The sequence below is a fragment of the Vicugna pacos genome, chromosome 6 (genome assembly GCF_048564905.1).
Source record: "Vicugna pacos chromosome 6, VicPac4, whole genome shotgun sequence".
Taxonomy (NCBI): domain Eukaryota; kingdom Metazoa; phylum Chordata; class Mammalia; order Artiodactyla; family Camelidae; genus Vicugna; species Vicugna pacos.
Genome location: NC_132992.1, coordinates 49,056,874 through 49,074,670, shown reverse-complemented (window position 1 = coordinate 49,074,670; position 17,797 = coordinate 49,056,874). Strand labels below are relative to the sequence as shown.

Genomic DNA, 17,797 nt, shown 5'->3' with positions numbered 1-17,797 from the left:
TGTATATTTTGCTGATATTCTGAAAGAAAATCAGTAATAATGACTTTGAAGCCAAATTTACTATCAACTGAACACATTTAATATGTATTATATTATGTCCTAAAACCAACATTTAATCATTTTTTTAAAGGTTGTGAAGTAAGTCATGAGTTACACTAGCTTCATACAAGCCTAGTAATAACATTTAGTATAGCTTTTTTTAAAGGTCAATAAATGTGGCATATTTATACTTTGTTATTCAAACAATCCTTAACTCAGCTGAAAAGTAAGTTTACCTCTTGAACTACTGCAAAATTTATTTCATGCAACTTTGTGTTCATTATTTCACAGTGAAAAGCAGCTAAACATCTAATAAAGTTCAGTCCCTCAATTTTCTTCTCCCTATGGGAAAAAGAAAAAAATGATAAAAACCACATATTAAATGGGGCTCCTCTAGAACAGGACCTCAGATACCTTCTTCTGTGTGTATGGAATCTTGCCAATGAGGAGACCCTGCTTATTTTCTCTTATCACATAGGAGTCTCAAATTAAAAATACAAAAAGGTTTGTTCACTCCAACAGTTCTCTTTCATGATTCAAAAGATCTTTTAAGAGCCAAAACCACTAGTGACAGTCAAACTAAGTTTATGCTCTATAAATATAAAGGGCTCACCTTGCTTGTTTCTCAGGGATCACTATCTTTCATTGCCTGGTGAACAATATTCTGAAAACTACTGTTTTATATATTTTGTATGAATTCTTTAGTTCTTTCAGAGGTGAAGGCAAATCTAATGCCTGTTAATCCATCTTGGCAGGAAGTGGAAGTTCAAGAGTTTTAGTTTGGACATGTTGAATTTCTACTGGCATCCAAGTGGAAGTGTCAAGTAAGCAAGTCTAGAGCTCAAGAAGACACTAGGGATTCAGATATACATTTATGAGAAATCAGAATATGGGTGGAATTTTAAGCTATAGAACCGAATGATCATTTAAGAATGGGGTTGGCAAACTATGGTTCACAGATCAAATCTGGCTCTATCAGAGTGTTCCTCTCCAAGTAAAATTTTAATAAGTAAAGTTTATTGAAACACAGCCATGCCCATTTGTTTTCATACTGTCTAAGGATACTTTTGCACTACAACAGCAAGCTGAGTAGCAGCAACAGAGACATGTGGCCTAAAAACCCTAAAATATTTACTACCTGGCTCTTTAAAGGAAAAGATTGGCAGTCCAGATCAATGGAATGAACGTAGACAGGGAACGCCACTAGATCAAATTCCGGAATACTGTTCAATTTTGAAATCAAACAGAAGAGAAGGAACCAGAAAGTACTGAAGCAGGGAAAGAACCAAGAGTCTCTAATTTTTCTAGGGTGAAATGAAAAAAAGTGTATCAAGAAGGGAGTGTCAACTGTGTCAAATGATGCTGAGAGGCTAAGTACAATGAGGACCAGTGTAGCAAAATGGTCACTTTTGCAGTTTTAGTGATGTGGTGGTCATGGTGGGGAGGGTTGAAAGCCAATTAAAGAAGGGTGAAAAGAGTATCAGGTCAAAAAGTGACACAACGAATTAGCCTTTTTGATAACTTTTGCTAAAAGGGAGGGTGGGGGAGAAAAGAAATGTGAAAAAGATGTGTGGTTTAGGAAGGTTTTTTTAAAAATAGAAAATACTGTGGCACATTTTTATGTTGATAAAAATGAACTAGTGAAAAAGCAAAACTGATGATGAGGTGTAGGATTGAGATGAGAGAGAGACTGAAGGAAGAGGGAAGGAAATGGCACAGAGAAAAGTAGCCAGTAGATGCTCCAAGTGAAATGCCACTGTCTTTCTGTTTCCCTTAAGTAACTGGCTGGGCTGGCGGGGTGGCTGCTCAGCTGAGGTAGGAACAGGTATGTATTTTCAGGATTGTTATAGGAAATACTTCACGGAGAAATGCTTGGAGAAATGGTGAGATTTATATCTAATACCAAAAGGCTTGCATAATCCATAATAAAGCTAAACTATGTCCTCATGGTATGTAAGTTATAATGAAGCTGGTAATATAGTACTACAAGGATCAGAATTCAGCTACTTTAATAAGTTGAAAAAAACTCAAACTGCCTAAACACTAAAATAATCATTTCTAAGACTATTTTAATAGGAAATGTTTCAAGGTGTCTAGTAAAAAATTTACAGAAAACTTCTGGAACTCAGCTTAGTTTTACATTAAAGATGGCAAACTCACCAATCCTCATCAGCTAAAAGCCTCAGAGCTTCTATCAGAGCCACTTCTGGTTTGGAAAATGGCCGTAGTTCTGATGAATCCATTATTTCTGGACTATGAGTGACAGAAGGCATCCTTTCTTTATACTGTGGAATGGCTCCAGGAGATGCTTCATCTAAAACAAAGAAACATACTAAATAAAGCATCAAATAACTCTGATACAAAGAGATACAAATAGTTTGACCACAGATTCTGTGAATATTTCTTACGGAAACTAGTTAACTATTAGTTTAGTCTCCAACAATACTGTAATACTTGGGTACCAAAGCTATTTTTAAAACTTTATTTTTACATACAAAATTATTAAATTACATTTAGTGTAAATATACAAGTGGTTTTTCAGTCATAAGGCATATAAAAAGTCCAGCTTTAAGAGCTAGAAGTCAATAAGAAGTGTATGATCCCATTTTGTAAAAGCATGTAGATAGATACCTATCTTACTATACAACTGATAACTGAAAATGAAGCTTCTTGACATCTGTAGGTAAATTACCAATTTTTTCTATTGGTATAGAATTAATGGTGATTACAAATCCTAAGACCATATATAGCAACATGATCAATGTTTCTTCCACAATCAAACATTTACTAACCATTTTCCAGATGTAAGGCACTGCCCTAGATATGAGGGAAATGAATTATCATTGAGTGCTCAGGGTAATGCCTCTAGGGCACTACACAATGTAAGACACATGCAGTAAAGGTGTTAGAAAGGAAAAGATCAGTGTGAAATGGCTTTTGTAAATAAGTAAAGATTAGTTATTTTTTCATGTTAAGAGATATTTTTTAAAAGGCAATGTTAAATACTTTTATTATAATCATTTTCTAGTGTTTATCAACCATGCTACTTGTAAGAAAATGTTACATGAAACACAAGAGATACACAAATATAAGAAATTTCACTTGATGCTGTATACCAATTACTCTGATGCAATTAAAACCCAAAGGCAACAAGGTCTTAATGATATTAATTAACATTTATTAAATACTTTGTCAAGATACTATGATAAATGCTTTACAAATGTTATTACATTTAATTCTTTCTACAAAGCTGACAGATACGCTCATTATCTCTACTCTGCAGCTGAGAAAATAACTGAGTTCTACAGAGGCTAAGAAATGTATTCAAGGTCTCAGTGCTAATGAGTGGCAAAAGCAGGATTCATATTTAGGTCCACCACCAGCCTCAATTTTATATAAAGAGGTCTAAGACAGAATCTCTGCTTTCAAGAAATTTATCACATACCTGATAAGAAGACACATGCAAAAAGATGAATATGGTATTCTCGATTACTGTAGTGATAAATTAGTACCGGTTTTTTGTTAGAATAAAACTTATAAAAGGAAATTATGTCACAATAATGAATATAATAATTAGACATCATTAATTTCTTTTGATGATTCAGGTGCACCTTCATTAGGTTTCATATATAAAACTGATACGCATTTAAAAAAAAATCTTCCAACTTTGGAATTTCATAACCCAGAAAGAATAGCAAATACCAAATAGCACTATTAACCATCATTATTGAGCTCTTGCCTAGCATTGTGCTACTGCTTCATTTACATTGTCTCGGTTGATTTGTTCAACAACCCTATATGATGGTTATTATTATTCCTACATTACAGGTGAAAAAACTGATGCTGGTTTTAAGGAGTGCCTCTCTATATCTACTCCATCCTTATTCTCACGAAAGAATAAATCATTAGGAAGAGATGCAGATAAGCACCCAATTATCAACCTAGAATTATACCAGTATTTCTACAGTTTTCATCAGAAAAATGTGAAACAAAACAAAACAAATATTACTCTGGAAAAGGAGGTGTACAGAATATAGATCTAAAGCAGTGCTGCTCAAACTAAGTTTTTTTTTTTTAATTTGTAGACTGATACTTTTATAAAATACAATAAAAGTGTTGTGGCAATTTCAAATTGTTAAAATAGTTTCTCAAAGCTTACTCTCACTTTTTGTATTTATCTTGTAAGCATATTCTTCTGTTCAAATAATACAAGGGTGACTTCATGGAGGCACTCGCCTTACACTTTTTAGAAATAAAATCCGTAATGCATACATTATAGGCAAAAATCACAAAATTAGTTTATACCTCTTAGCAAGAATGAATATGCAACAATTTATGCTTTGTTACTATTTGTATTATTTGCTACTATTTGTAGTTCTATTCCTACTGTCAACTCCTGGCTTAGGTAAGAAGTTTTGTGGATTTTTCTTCCCCTAGATTTTACGACACCAATAAATAGTAAAATTATTTGAGAATGCTAAAAATGGGCTTAAACGTCACAAATGCCTAGATTCAACTAGTACTTAGGGCCATGTTTAACCGGTAATTTTACAGGCCAACACTCTTCATCAGGCATGCTCTCAAACTATTAATTTCGAGGATACAGAATTTTTAAAGAGTTTTCTATACTTCTTGCATTATAAAAAAAAAATGCAAGCTAGGAAGAACTGTAAGCATTCATCTAGTTCAACTCGATTTATATTTATCTTTGGGAGAGGCTAAATATGTTGTCCAAGATTATGTATTTAGTTTTTTCTATATGCTTGGGGTTTTTGTTAACACCTAGACTTTAGATCTAACATAAATCTAGAAGGGGTGTTAAGTTCACATAGTTTATTCCTTAGAAATAATTAATAAACAAAAATAATAAACAGTATTTTTTTCAATTTTTCAATCTTTGTTTTGAAAATTACAAGTAGTGGGTGAACAAGGTATTTTCAAAGAGTTCAAACAACAAAAAGGGATAAAAACAGAAATGAAATAATTTCCTTCTTTACTCTTGAGTTCTCACCACTGAGAGAAAATTACCTTCAATAAGCAGTAATTTTTAATATTTACTATAGTTCACACAATTTTTCCTTTCAACCTCCAATTTTTCCTAATTGCTACTATATCTAGTACCTATTCAATATTTTTAAAAAACAGCACAGGAAACATGGAGCTTACTCTATACCTTAATAGGTATAGAACCTATTAAGTACTCAATGATAGGCTGAGTAAATGATAAATGCAATGATTTTTAAAATCATGATATAATAAATCAGCTTCAAAATCTCAGTTATCTTAGCTATAAAATGAGACACCACTCCTCAGCAAAACAGGAATATTTGCAGGGAGCAAGGAGACTTTTGAGATAACCTCGACCTTTCAATTTATGTATTTATATAGCCAGAAAAAAAGAAGCCTGTTTTCAGGTAGCAAAGTTGGTTAAAAGGCAGGACTAATACTGAAGAAGCCAGGTTGGTCTACGGACTTCTACTGGTTTAGTGTTCTTTCTATCACAAATGCACCAAACCACATGTGGTCTCTTCAGCTTAAATAAGCATTTGTGACATTACTCCTTATATTTAAACAAGTAACTTACATGAATCTGAAAACACTAAAGATGTCGACCTTTTTAAACTAGCCCCTCCTTTCAATGTAGGGCTGAATGTTTTCTAAAGGAGGACTCTCATTTTTTGATATTCAAACCTCACCCCCGCAAATATTTACATCTAGAAGGGAGAAAAACAATTAATCAACTTCCTTTTTATGAAAAATAATATTTATTGTAAGTTAGAAGCTACTGAGTCTTGCAAATTTCTGTGCTACAGTTTAACATCTTCCGCTGTTAGCCATGTGTCACCCTCAGTTAAATCACAGTACACTAATTTTAGAATATTACTAGTTAAAAACAAAACACATTAAATGTTAAATTCTACTTACTTTCAGATGCCACTTTCTCAGTTCCTGCATGTTTCATTCGTTCCCAAGGATTCTGTTCCTTCTTTTCACAATCTTTAATGTCAAAAATTTCTTTTTCCTCTTTTCTCTTTTGTCTCATCTTGTCATAAGTAGATTTTGAAATAGAAACTTTAATCTGCATGAAGAAGTTGAAATATCTGAAATTACTGAGTCTGACATTTAATATAACTATCTTTATCTCAGACAACTGTGAACTATATAAAAGAAACTACATATTTCTTAGTCTTTATTTCAGTAATTCTAAATCTAAAGAGAATTACATAGTACAAATATCCAACTAAATTTGTGTCTGAAGGTAACAGTTTTTATTCCTTGAGTATACCATAGAAGATTGCTGAATATAAACATACACGTTTATATAATGTGTATATATAATGTGTATATATATATATACACACACATATAAAGTACATGTAGAGTATAAAATACACTAGCTATTTTACACCAGAATGACAACATATTTGGTGGGAAAGAAGAATCATCTACCATTTAAATGATTAAGAATCAGGAATTTCAATTACACTGAGATTTTAAAAATTTTAATCAAAACATTTTCACCATTCCAAATCTGATATATATAAAATAATGATTTATCGTAGGCTGAATTTAGCCTAGTGATTAGCAAATAACCTTACATCTTTTTCATTCTCAATATCAACATATGATGGAATACTCTGCTGGATTGCTCTTCCATAAATCCCTGATGGTGGTTCAATACTTTTAACTGAAAACGTATCCCCATTTTCCACAGAAGATATCGCAGACTGGCTGCAGGTTGCTGGTGCTGAATTTGGACTTCCAAATACGCCTGAAAGCAACCAACCAGCAAATTGTCATTAAGTAATCAGGTGATGTTATTCCGGACAACAAAGACAAGCCTTTTAAGAAAAAGGCTTCTTGCCTTCAAGAAGTAAATAATATAGTTAATAAAGAAAACTTGTTAAATAATCACAAAATATAAAAACATCCTAACAGGATGATAATATAAGAGGTATCACAAGACATTTCATCATAATATCAAATGAGAACAGCATATTCTAAGTTCTGAGTTCACAAGAAAGGTATTTAAGATGGTTTGAAGGAGCAAAAATTTCAGCTGGAATTGTAAGACACAATGAATTTGGATAGACAAGTAAGGAAGGAGGGAAGGACATCCTATGAGATAGAGGTGCTCATAATCAGAGGTGAGCAAGTAGAAAGCATGTATGTAAAGTGAACAAATTGGTTTGGGCACAAGGCATATGGAAGAATAACAGAAAGCAAGCTTACAAGAGTAGGTTGGAGCCAATCTGAAGAGGGCCTTAAATTAACCTAATGATCTTTGCTATCAAGCAAAGAAGGTAGGAAAGCTTTCTAAGCATTTTATTCTGTTTACCAAAAACAAGATGTACCCCTTCAAAGTCTATAACCACATTCTAGTTTTCCAATTAAAAAAAAAAATCTAGTTGGGATGCGTTAATGAACTTGATGAGGGAATCCTTTCACAAAGTACATGGATATCAAATCACCATGTTGTATGCTTTAAATATCTTACAATTTTATTCATCAATTATATCTCAGTAAAGCTGGGGAAAAAACACTAGCTTTAAAAGATATGTGTAAATATGTTGTTCAAAGGTTTTCTAACACTTCTAAAATATATAACAGATGTTAAGATTTGTCTATACTTTGTATGAAAGATAATACAATTATATTAACTTATATCAATTACTAAGTCAATCAATAAGGACTACTATTTGAATTTAAACTATGGTAAAATGGTCTAAGCTATCCTAAAAGTGTCTTAGAAGTACCTAAACTGCAGCTGTCACATAAAATATCTCCCTGAAAACTCCTGACATGAGTGTACTGTAGTTTCATTAGAAGACAGAAATGTGATGTTAAGTATTTATTTTTAATTCTTTCAATTTAACAATTTTTTAAAAAGAAAGTTCTATTCAACACTTGAATCACACTCTTCTCTATACTTTACTGATAGGCTTTACTGATATGTGAAGAATATAAACAATTAAAAAGCTAAATAACTTTGAAATACCTTTTCCAACAACTACTACTGAGTCTTCTGAGAAGGTATTTGTAGACGTCAGGTCAAAACTGGCAATTTGCTGAAAATTTGATGATGATCCTGTAAATCCTAAAACAAACAAAAAAACCCACATATGAAAATACTTACTTATATACTATTTTAGGATATCATAACATGGTCTTTTAAAACTGAAAATTAATTTCATACAAAGAATTTACAATTTATTTGTTCCCATATGTTCACTAATTCAACAAATATTTATAATTAGAATACCTGGTTTGTCCCTTGTATATTCTTGCCTCCTTTGTCATACATTAATTGACCGTAGGTTATTTCTGGGCTCTCTATTCTGATCCATTGATCTGCATTTCTGTTTCTGAACCAATATCATGCTGTTTTGATTACTGTAGCTATGTAGTATTGTCTAAAGTCTGGAAGGGTTATGTCTCCAGCTTTGTTCTTTACCTCAAGGTTGCTTTGGCAATTCTGGGTCTTTTGCAGTTCCATACAACTTTTAGTATTACTTGTTGTAGTTCTGTGAAAAATGTCATGGGTATTTTGATAGGGATCGCATTAAATCTGTAGCTTGCTTTGGGTAGTATGGCCATTTTAACATTAATTCTTCCAACCAAAGGGCATGGGCTATCTTTCCATTTATCTGAATCATCTTTAATTTCCTTTATCAGTGTTTTATAGTCTTCAACATATAGGTCTTTTAACCCCATGGTTAGGTTTACTCTTAGGTATTTTATTTTATTTTTGATGCAATTTTAAACAAGACTTTTTTTTTAACTTTCTCTTTCTGATATTTCATTGTTAGTATAAAGAAATGCAACAGATTTCTGTACATGAATCTTATATCCTGCCACTTTACTGAACTCATGTATTAGTTCTAATAGTTTTTGTGTGGTGTCTTTAGGGTTCTCCATACAGAGCATCATGTCATCTACAAACAGTAAGTTTTACATCTTCCCTTACAATCTGGATATCTTTTATTTCTTTCTCTTGTCTGACTGCCTTGGTTAGGACTTACAACACTATGTTGAATAGAAGTGGTGAGAGTAGGCATCCTTGCATTGTTCCTGTATTTGGCAGGAAGGCATTCAGCTTTTCACCTTTGAGTATTATGTTGGCTGTGGTTTGACATAAATGGCCTTTAATATGTTGAGATATGTCCCTTCTACCCCAACTTTAGTGAGAGTTTTTATCATGAATGGATGTTGAATTTTATCAAATGCTTTTTCTGTGTCTATTGAGATGATCATATGGTTTTTGTCTTTTCTTTTGTTAATGTGGTGTATCACATTGATTTGTACATGTTGAACCATCCTTACTACCCTGGAATGAATCCATATTGATCATGATATGTGATGTTTTATGTATTGTTGGATTCAGTTAGATATTGAGGATTTTTGTATCGATAGTCATCGAAGATATTGACCTATAATTTTCTTTTTTGTAGTATCTTTGTTTGATTTTGGTATCAGGGTGATGGTGGCCTCACAGAATGAATCTGGGAGTGTTCTCTTCTCTTCAACCCTTTGAAATAGATTGAGAAGGACAGGTATAAGTCCTTTTTTGTATGTATGGTAGCATTCCCTAGTGAAGTTGTCCAGTCCTGAACTTTTGTTTGCAGGGAGGTTTTTGTTGTTGTTACAGATTTTATTTCACTTCTAGCAATCAATCTGTTCAAATTATCCATTTCTTCTTGACTCAATTTTGGCAGGCTGTATATTTCTAGAAAGTTGTCCATTTCTTCTAGGTTGCCAATTTGTCAGCATATAATTGTTCACAGAATTCTCTCATGACTTTTTGTATTTCTGCAGTATCACTTGTTATTTTTCCTCTTTCATTCCTTATTTTGTTTATTTGGGTCCTTTCTTTTCTTCTTGGTGAGACTGACTAGAGGTTTGTTGATTTTATTTATCTTTAAAAAATACCAGACCTTGGTTTTATAGATCTTTTCGATTGTTGTTTTTGATCTTATTTATTTCCTCTCTGATCTTTATTTCCTTCCTTCTGCTTGAGTTTTGTTTGTTCTTCTTTTTCTAATTCTTTTAGGTGGTAGGTTAGGTTATTCAATTTACATTTTTCTTGTTTTCTGAGGAAGGCTTGTACCACTATAAACTTCTATCTTAGAACTGCTTTTACTGCATTTTGTAAGGTTGTGTTTTCACTGTCATTTGTCTTGAGGTATTTTCTGATTTCCTCTTTGATTTCATTGTTGGCTCATTGGCTTTTTAGTAGCATGTTGTTCAGTCTCCCAGTGATCATTTTTCCCTGTTTTTCTTTCTGTGGCTGATTTCTAGTTTCATACCACTGTGGTCAGAAAAGATGCTTGAAATAATTTCTATCCTTTTAAATTTGTTGAGGCTTGTTTTGTGACCTAGTATGAGGTCTACTGCACAGAATGTTTCATATGCACTTGAAAAGAACACATATTCTGGGGTTTTTTGGATCTAGTGTCCTGTATATCAATTAAGTCTAACTGGTCTGTCATTTAGGATCTCTGTTGCTTTATTGACTTTGTCTGGAATATCTGTCCACTGATGTCAGTGGGGTGGTAAAGTCTCCTACCACTACTGTATTCTTGTCAATTTCTCCCTTCATGTCTGTTAGTATTTGTTTTATATATCTAGGTGCTCCTATATTGGGTGCATACATGTTAATAAGCATAATACTGTCTTCTTATATTCATCCCTTTATTATATAGTATCCTTCTTTGTCTTTCTTTATGGACTGTTTTAAAGTCTATTTTGTCTGATATGTGCATTGCTACCCTTGCTTTCTTGTCCTTTCCATTTGCATGAAATACCTTTTCCCATCCCCTCACTTTTCAGTCTGTGTTTTCATCCTCTCACCTTTACCCTAAGGCGAGTCTCTTGTAGGCAGCATATTGTAGGGTTTTTTTTAATCCAATCTACCACTCTATGTCTTTTGATTGGAGCATTTAGTCCACTGACATTTAAAGTAATTATTGACAGGTATGTACTTACTGCCATTTTACATCTTTAAATCTTGTTTTCAAGTTGACTTTGTAGTTCTTCTTTGTTCATTTCTTTTTTCGTTGTTCCTTTTGTGGTCTGATAATTTTCTTTTGTATTATGCTTGAGTTCCTTTTTTCCTGGTTTCTATAAATCTACCAAGTTTCTGATTTGTGTGATAACCTTGCTAGGTTTAGGTCACAGCTTTTTCCTTCATAGGACTTTGAATATATCATGCCACTCCATTCTGGCCTGCAAGGTTTCTTCAGAGAAATCAGCTGATAGCCTTATGGGGGGGGGGTCCCTTGTAACTGATTCTGTTTTTCTCTTGCTGCCTTCAGAATCCCCTCTTTATTTTTAATTTTTGCCATTTTAATTATGATATGTCTTGGTGTGGGACTGTTTGGGTTTAATCTTCGTTGGGACCCTCTGTGCTTCTTGTACCTGGATACGTTCCTTTTTTAGGTTTGGGAAGTTTTCAGTCTCTTCAGCAAGTTGTGTTGGGAAAGCTGGACAGCTACACGTAAATCAACGAAATTAGAACACTCACACTACATATAAAAATAAATTCCAAATGGCTTAAAGATCTAAACAGAGGACACAACACCATGAAACTCCTAGAAGAGAATATAGTCAAAACATTCTCTGACATAAATTGTAGCAACAGTTCCTTAGATAGGCCTCCCAAGGCAAAAGAAATAACAGCAAAAATAAACAAACAGAACCTAATTAAACTTCAAAGCTTTTGCACAGCAAAGGAAACCATCAACAAGATGAAAATACAACTTACAGAATGGGAGAAAATATCTGCAAATGATGCCACCAACAAGGGATTAATATCCCAAATATACAAATGATTCATACAACTCAATATTCAAAAAACAACGCAATAAAAAAATGGGCAGAAGACCTAAATAGACATTTGTCCAAAGAAGACATACAGATGGCCACCTGGCATGTGAAAAGATGTTAACATCCTTTATTATTAGTGAGAAGCAAATCAAAACCACAATGAGGTATCCCCACAATGAGGTATCCCCTCACACCAGTAAGAATGGCCATCAGCAAAAAGTCTACAAATAATAAGTGTTGGAGAGGATATAGAGAAACGGGAACCCTTATAAACTGCTGGTGGAAATGTAAATTGGTGCAGCCACTATGGAAAACAGTATAGAGGGTTCTTAAAAAACTAAAAATGTTCTTTTACTTTTTACACTACAGTTTCTTCTAAGCAAAAAATTATTGAAAGAAATATTGCTTAAATCTCTATTCTAAAAAATAAAGAAAAATATGCTTAAAAGATTCTTTACATATAAACTATCCTCATATAATCTTTTTTTTGGGGGGGTTACCTCTCTCCCATTCATTTAAATAGAGAAAAGAAAACATTACCTCAAGAATCTAGTTTGCTAACACTCCAAACATCCATCCTAATCACTTCTGCAAGTCATTAATTGGGGCTTTAGGTTATTATGCTAGAAAATGAGCAGGTTCAAAGGGACAACCAGCAGAGGAGAGGAATGGGAATAAGAGGTGGTTCTAAGAGCTAATCCTAAAAATGTCCGAGGTTTCTTGCAAAATGAATCCATTCACATATGCCACTCATTGCCAATATTTCATTTGGAAGTCTTCTTACTCTTTTCAGCATTGCACTCAATATTTACTTTAACCTGATTATTTGAGGGTGCAAGTTTTGCTTGACTGTGCCCAAGGCCACGCTATTAGTTTTGGTTGACTCATCACCACTCCATTCATTTAACATGTGGCAATGAACAGCGTTATATATAAAATATAATAGGGATAATAAAGATCACAGTACCTTAACTTTAAAGTATCTTATTCTATCTGGACCAGTAACATGGGGAAAGCTTTCTAAAGAAATGGATTTTAGCCAGTATTCAAAAAACAAACATGATCTGGACACATTAAGATCAGGAAAGGGCATCTAGGCAGACTATACATAAAGAAACTTCTAATAGTATGAATGCTAGAGCACAGAGCATGAAAAGAGGTGTAGTAACAGGTAATGCAAGAAAGGGAAGCTCAGGCAAGATTATTAAGGGTCTTAAAAATGACACTACAGAGTAGGAAATTTATTCTGTGAAAAGCTCCCAAGGTTTTGAGTATGGAAGAGATGATGACTGTACCTTGGAAAGATAATTTTGGAAGAGTATGAAGCCTGAATTAAAAAGAAATGAAAAGAAATGAACATATCTTATCAGAAGGCTACTGTAATTATCCAAGGAAGAAATAATGAAGGCCCAAGTTAAACTGAAAAGAATGGGTGGGATGAGCCATTGCTTGAACTTGGAGAGTAAGGAGAAGTGGAAAGATGACACTAAAGTTTTAAGTTGCTGTAATTGGGAAAATGGTAATGCTACTAATAAAAATTGATAACGAAAGAGCAGGTCTGGAAAGGAAGAAAAGTTTGGTTTAACATGTTTATTCTATTTGACCAGATAGATCTAGTAGAATTATCTAGTTTAGAGTTGGAAGTGTGAGTGTGAAGTAATTTTTTGAAGTAGAATTAACTGGTGATCAAAGACACAATTTTTATGATTCTGCTGTCCAAAAAGAAAAGCCACTAGCAGTAAATGAACATATTCAGCAATTATTTGAAAATAATTAACAACATTAAGTTACATCACCTTTAGAAAGAAAAGTATTTTTGTATTTGACTTTTTTACATAGAAAGTAAAATATACAAGCAAATATGAAAAAACTATGTCATTCTCTTTTGTAAAAACAATGGACAATTGATCGTTTCCACAAAGATTTATTTATACCCTTTAAAATCACTTCCTTTTTACCCTAATGGAAAATTTTAAAATGCAGCTGTAATAGGGTCTCTGAAAAAATGGACAAAGCAGTCACAGAAGTGCTGCTTGCTACTAAGTTAAAAAAAAAAAAAAGAATGTAAATTGCTAACAATGGATAGTGATAACAAAGAAGCTTCCCAGGTTCTATCATAGAGAAATTATACTTTTGTTTCCACAGTTTTACTCCATGATTACAACCTAAGTAGGCCTCTGGGAGCCATTTACTCATATGATTTCTCCACCCCATTTTAATAGTAAAATATCTTGTTAAAAACCGTGTGAGTGTGTGTGTGTGTATGCATGTGTGTATCCTGGGGGTAAAGATCAGTAAGGATTCCCTAGTTTTAACCTCTTGGGCAATAGCTTCCCTGCTTTGGATCTTTATACAAAGTCATAAACCAATACGTGAACCTACATGTTCTATTTGGCAAAATTATTTAAACAGCAACACATCAAAAGGAGGGTAAGAAGAAAAATCTCAAAACTGAGAAATCTCAGTTAATTTTGCTTTACTGGCATGGTTATGGAGGATTCTAATTCAGAGACACTCAATCTTAAAAATGAACTTGTGAAATTTACTAACCTTTTGTATGCTTATAATGTCTTGGGTGTTCCTTATTTTGTATTTTTAAAACACTAGGTGAAATGTCATGTGACCTATCATCTTCAAAATCACCACATCCAAAACCATAGTTCATACGTTGACCAATTATGCTTACATTGGATGTTGTAATCCCTATAAAATAAAACACATAAAAATGTTTATTTGGAAGATGTAGGTAATACCATAAGTAGGTATATATCTCCCCTCTAAATTTATCCTGGCTTCTAATCTTTTAAGAAGGTTTCAATAACAGAAGATTAGAAATTATAACATTACAGTAATTTTTTATTTTTATTTTACTTAAAATTTTTTACTGGTTTCATTTTACTGAAAAAATTTTAATACCTTTTTATTTACTAGTAGATAAGAACACTTTAAGCTATGCTATAACATTTTATAAAACGGGCTTTAAAATTACAATGAAATACAAAATTCAATGTTTGAAAGAGGTAATCAAATGTACGTATTTTTAAAAAATGACAAGCACTTAATGTTTAAATGATACTTAACACGTAACAGCAAAACAAAAATTTTTTTAAATCTAGAATTTTTAAACTATCCTGAGAGATGTCTATATCCTCCATTTCTCTCTTCTCTCACACTCTCATATAGTCTATACCGGTCTGGCTGGTAAGGTAGTAAGCTACATAGTAAAGGAGCTTAGAATTTGGAATTATGCTTCCTGGCTTTAAATCATAGTACTGCCACTTAAACTGCTGACAGAAACTGGACAAGACACTTAACCTTACTTGTAAAGTGGGGATAACAGTAGTAACTCTTCCAGAACCGTTGTGAGGATTAAATAAAGAAAATATAAAGGGCTTATAGCAGTGATTAGTGTATCATAAACATCTGAAAGTTATATTCCTAATTAAAACTGAAATAAATCAAATCCTAATGCAGGCCTACTTTTAATAAATATCAAAAACTTTATTCTACATTTGAATGTTTGAACTGAACACCCTATACAAATACTTTGCATCTGTTAAAACCACAAAACTACTAAATGAAAAATCCTAGGCAATATGTATTTGAATCATCATTCACTTTTATGTATAGCTGCTATGTAAACCATTAAGTGATAACAAAATATGTTTTTATAATTTTTTATTTGAGGATATTTTAACAAAAACAGGACAGTGAGGAGAGGAGGTGGCTGGTGACAGCTGGGGTAGAGAGTACTGCAGAGTAAACGGCACTAAGAAAGATTTTTTAAAATTTGGTATTAGTAGTGACAGAGACCTTCTTGGAGTAACGTGGACATCTTTCTAAATTCTTCTTTGATACTAATCTAGAGCTATAGGAAAGAAGTTTACTGTAAGATCATTCAGGGAATTTAGCACAATGTGCTAGAGTAGGTAGTGGTGGAATCTATGTGGAAATCTTTATTGGAAATGCTGTTGTAAAAACAGAGTTGATTTATTTTTTTACATAATTATTTTTGTTTTTATCTTCAGAGAGTTTTTATTCTAAACATTATGATTTTTTATGTTTTACAAATTAAACAATAAACTTGTAGAAATCATCTGCTTACTGAAAGCAGAACAAACCTTATCCCACACAAACAAAAAATGTAAAATCAAATTTATAGAATCCTAACTCATTAGCAACTTAACATTTTGGGAGCATATGAAGTTTAACCAAAAATATCTTACAGCAAATTCAGTAGCAGTATATCTAAAACTTGATCCTAGAAATACTTACGTTACTTGTTAAAAATATAAGATTTCTAACCCTGAAGACTGCTTCAGTAGGTATAAGGTGAGGCCCCAGAATCTCTATGCTATATTCATATCTATGATGACTCTTAAAATTAGGAAAGTCTGAGAAACAATGAATACTAGAGAAGTTTGGGAAACACTGAATATTGTATACTGAAGCATGTGTTATTTTAAGACCTATCACTCCACTAAAACTTAAATGGCTCACAAGGTCATACAACTAGGGTCAGAGGGAAACTCATATCTCAATTTTCTAAATCTATTCTTTTCTAATTCCAAGGATATTCTTCCGAAGGAAGGTTCCATTTTTATAAACTAGATACAACCTAGCAATAACATGTCTCTTCAAACTTACATAATTATTTATAAAATAATAAATAATTTATTCTGATGATCAGTTTTAAAAAAGAAATAAAGAATAAGTCTATGTATCATTTCTTTGTGTCTTCCCATTTCGGAGAACAAATAACTTACCAAGTGCCCACTATGTACTAGGTGCTTTACATGTTACATTTTTAAATCTTCACTTCCCTTCTCAAGGTTTACATTACCAGATGAGGGAACTGAGTTTCAAAGCAATTAAATAACACAGCATGAATATGATTATTAAATATCAAACTGGGATTCCAGCTGGGATCTTTTAGACTTCAAAGCACATATACATACTCTTCCTGTGCCTAGTAAAACGACTATCTCTTAGTCAAACACGTAAGCTTTGCGGAAGCCAAAATAACAGGCACACATGGTTGCATTGGCATTTATAATTATGACAGGCACATGGCGGTAATCAGGGGTAAATAATCTCTGGGGCTGAAGATTCTGAGTGTCCAAAAAAGTAAAATAATTGCAATACTACTATAAAAATATCAGAGTAAAATGTAATGATATTACAAAAGAGGTAATCAATTTTATTTGTGAACTGGGAAGCCTTCCCAGAGAAAGCAACTGAGTTGTTTCCACAGCTGAATGGGATATGGTATGGACTGCAGAGTTTAGCCAGAAGAAATAGTATGTCCAACTGCAAAGAGATAGGAACTGGTACTGAAGGTGGTCCGATTTAACTAGATCAGAAGATACAAAGTGGGAAGTGAAAATGAGGCTGGAGAGATTGGCAGGGGCCAGACCATAGAAGAATGCCCTGAGTAAATTTAGGTGGGGCAATACAGTCAGATTTGTATTATGGGGAATGGACTGTAAGTGAGTAAGATTGAAGCCGGAGAGAAATGTTAGTTGGCTAGGTAAAAAGTGAGTATGTACAGGACAGAAATAGACTCATGGACAGAGAATACAGACTTGTGGTTACCAGGGGGGTAGAGGGTGGGAAGGGATAGACTGGGATTTCAAAATTGTAGAATAGATAAACAAGATTACACTGTATAGCACAGGGAAATATACACAAAATGTTATGATAAATCACAGAGAAAAAAATGTGACAATGAGTGTGTATATGTCCATGAATGACTGAAAAATTGTGCTGAACACTGGAATTTGACACAACATTGTAAAATGATTATAAATCAATAAAAAATGTTGAAAAAAAGTGAGTACGAGTGATAGTGGGGATTAAAAAGAGGTGAAATCAAGACATATTTAGAGGGAGGAAATTTAAGGTAGTCTTAAGGTTTCAGGACTTTTACACT

At 33.0% G+C, this 17,797-nt stretch overlaps 1 protein-coding gene across 4 annotated transcripts in view; it reads right to left on the bottom strand.

The window, feature by feature from the left end:
• The window catches only part of TOGARAM1 (TOG array regulator of axonemal microtubules 1), a 60,843-nt gene that overhangs the window by 15,011 nt on the left and 28,035 nt on the right, over window positions 1–17,797 (bottom strand). For 3 of the 4 annotated variants that reach the window (XR_012073566.1, XM_031678994.2, XM_031678996.2), the window contains exons 8-13: window positions 14,416–14,568; window positions 8,039–8,137; window positions 6,639–6,811; window positions 5,965–6,118; window positions 2,200–2,353; window positions 276–381 (exon numbers count right to left, since the gene is read on the bottom strand). Coding sequence is in view for 3 of the 4 variants with exons in the window: in XM_031678994.2 (XP_031534854.1) it covers window positions 276–381; window positions 2,200–2,353; window positions 5,965–6,118; window positions 6,639–6,811; window positions 8,039–8,137; window positions 14,416–14,568 (839 nt within the window). In the remaining variant the exon portion in view is untranslated. The remainder of the gene's footprint in view (window positions 1–275; window positions 382–2,199; window positions 2,354–5,964; window positions 6,119–6,638; window positions 6,812–8,038; window positions 8,138–14,415; window positions 14,569–17,797) is intronic. The other variant, XM_015235598.3, reaches the window with a different exon arrangement.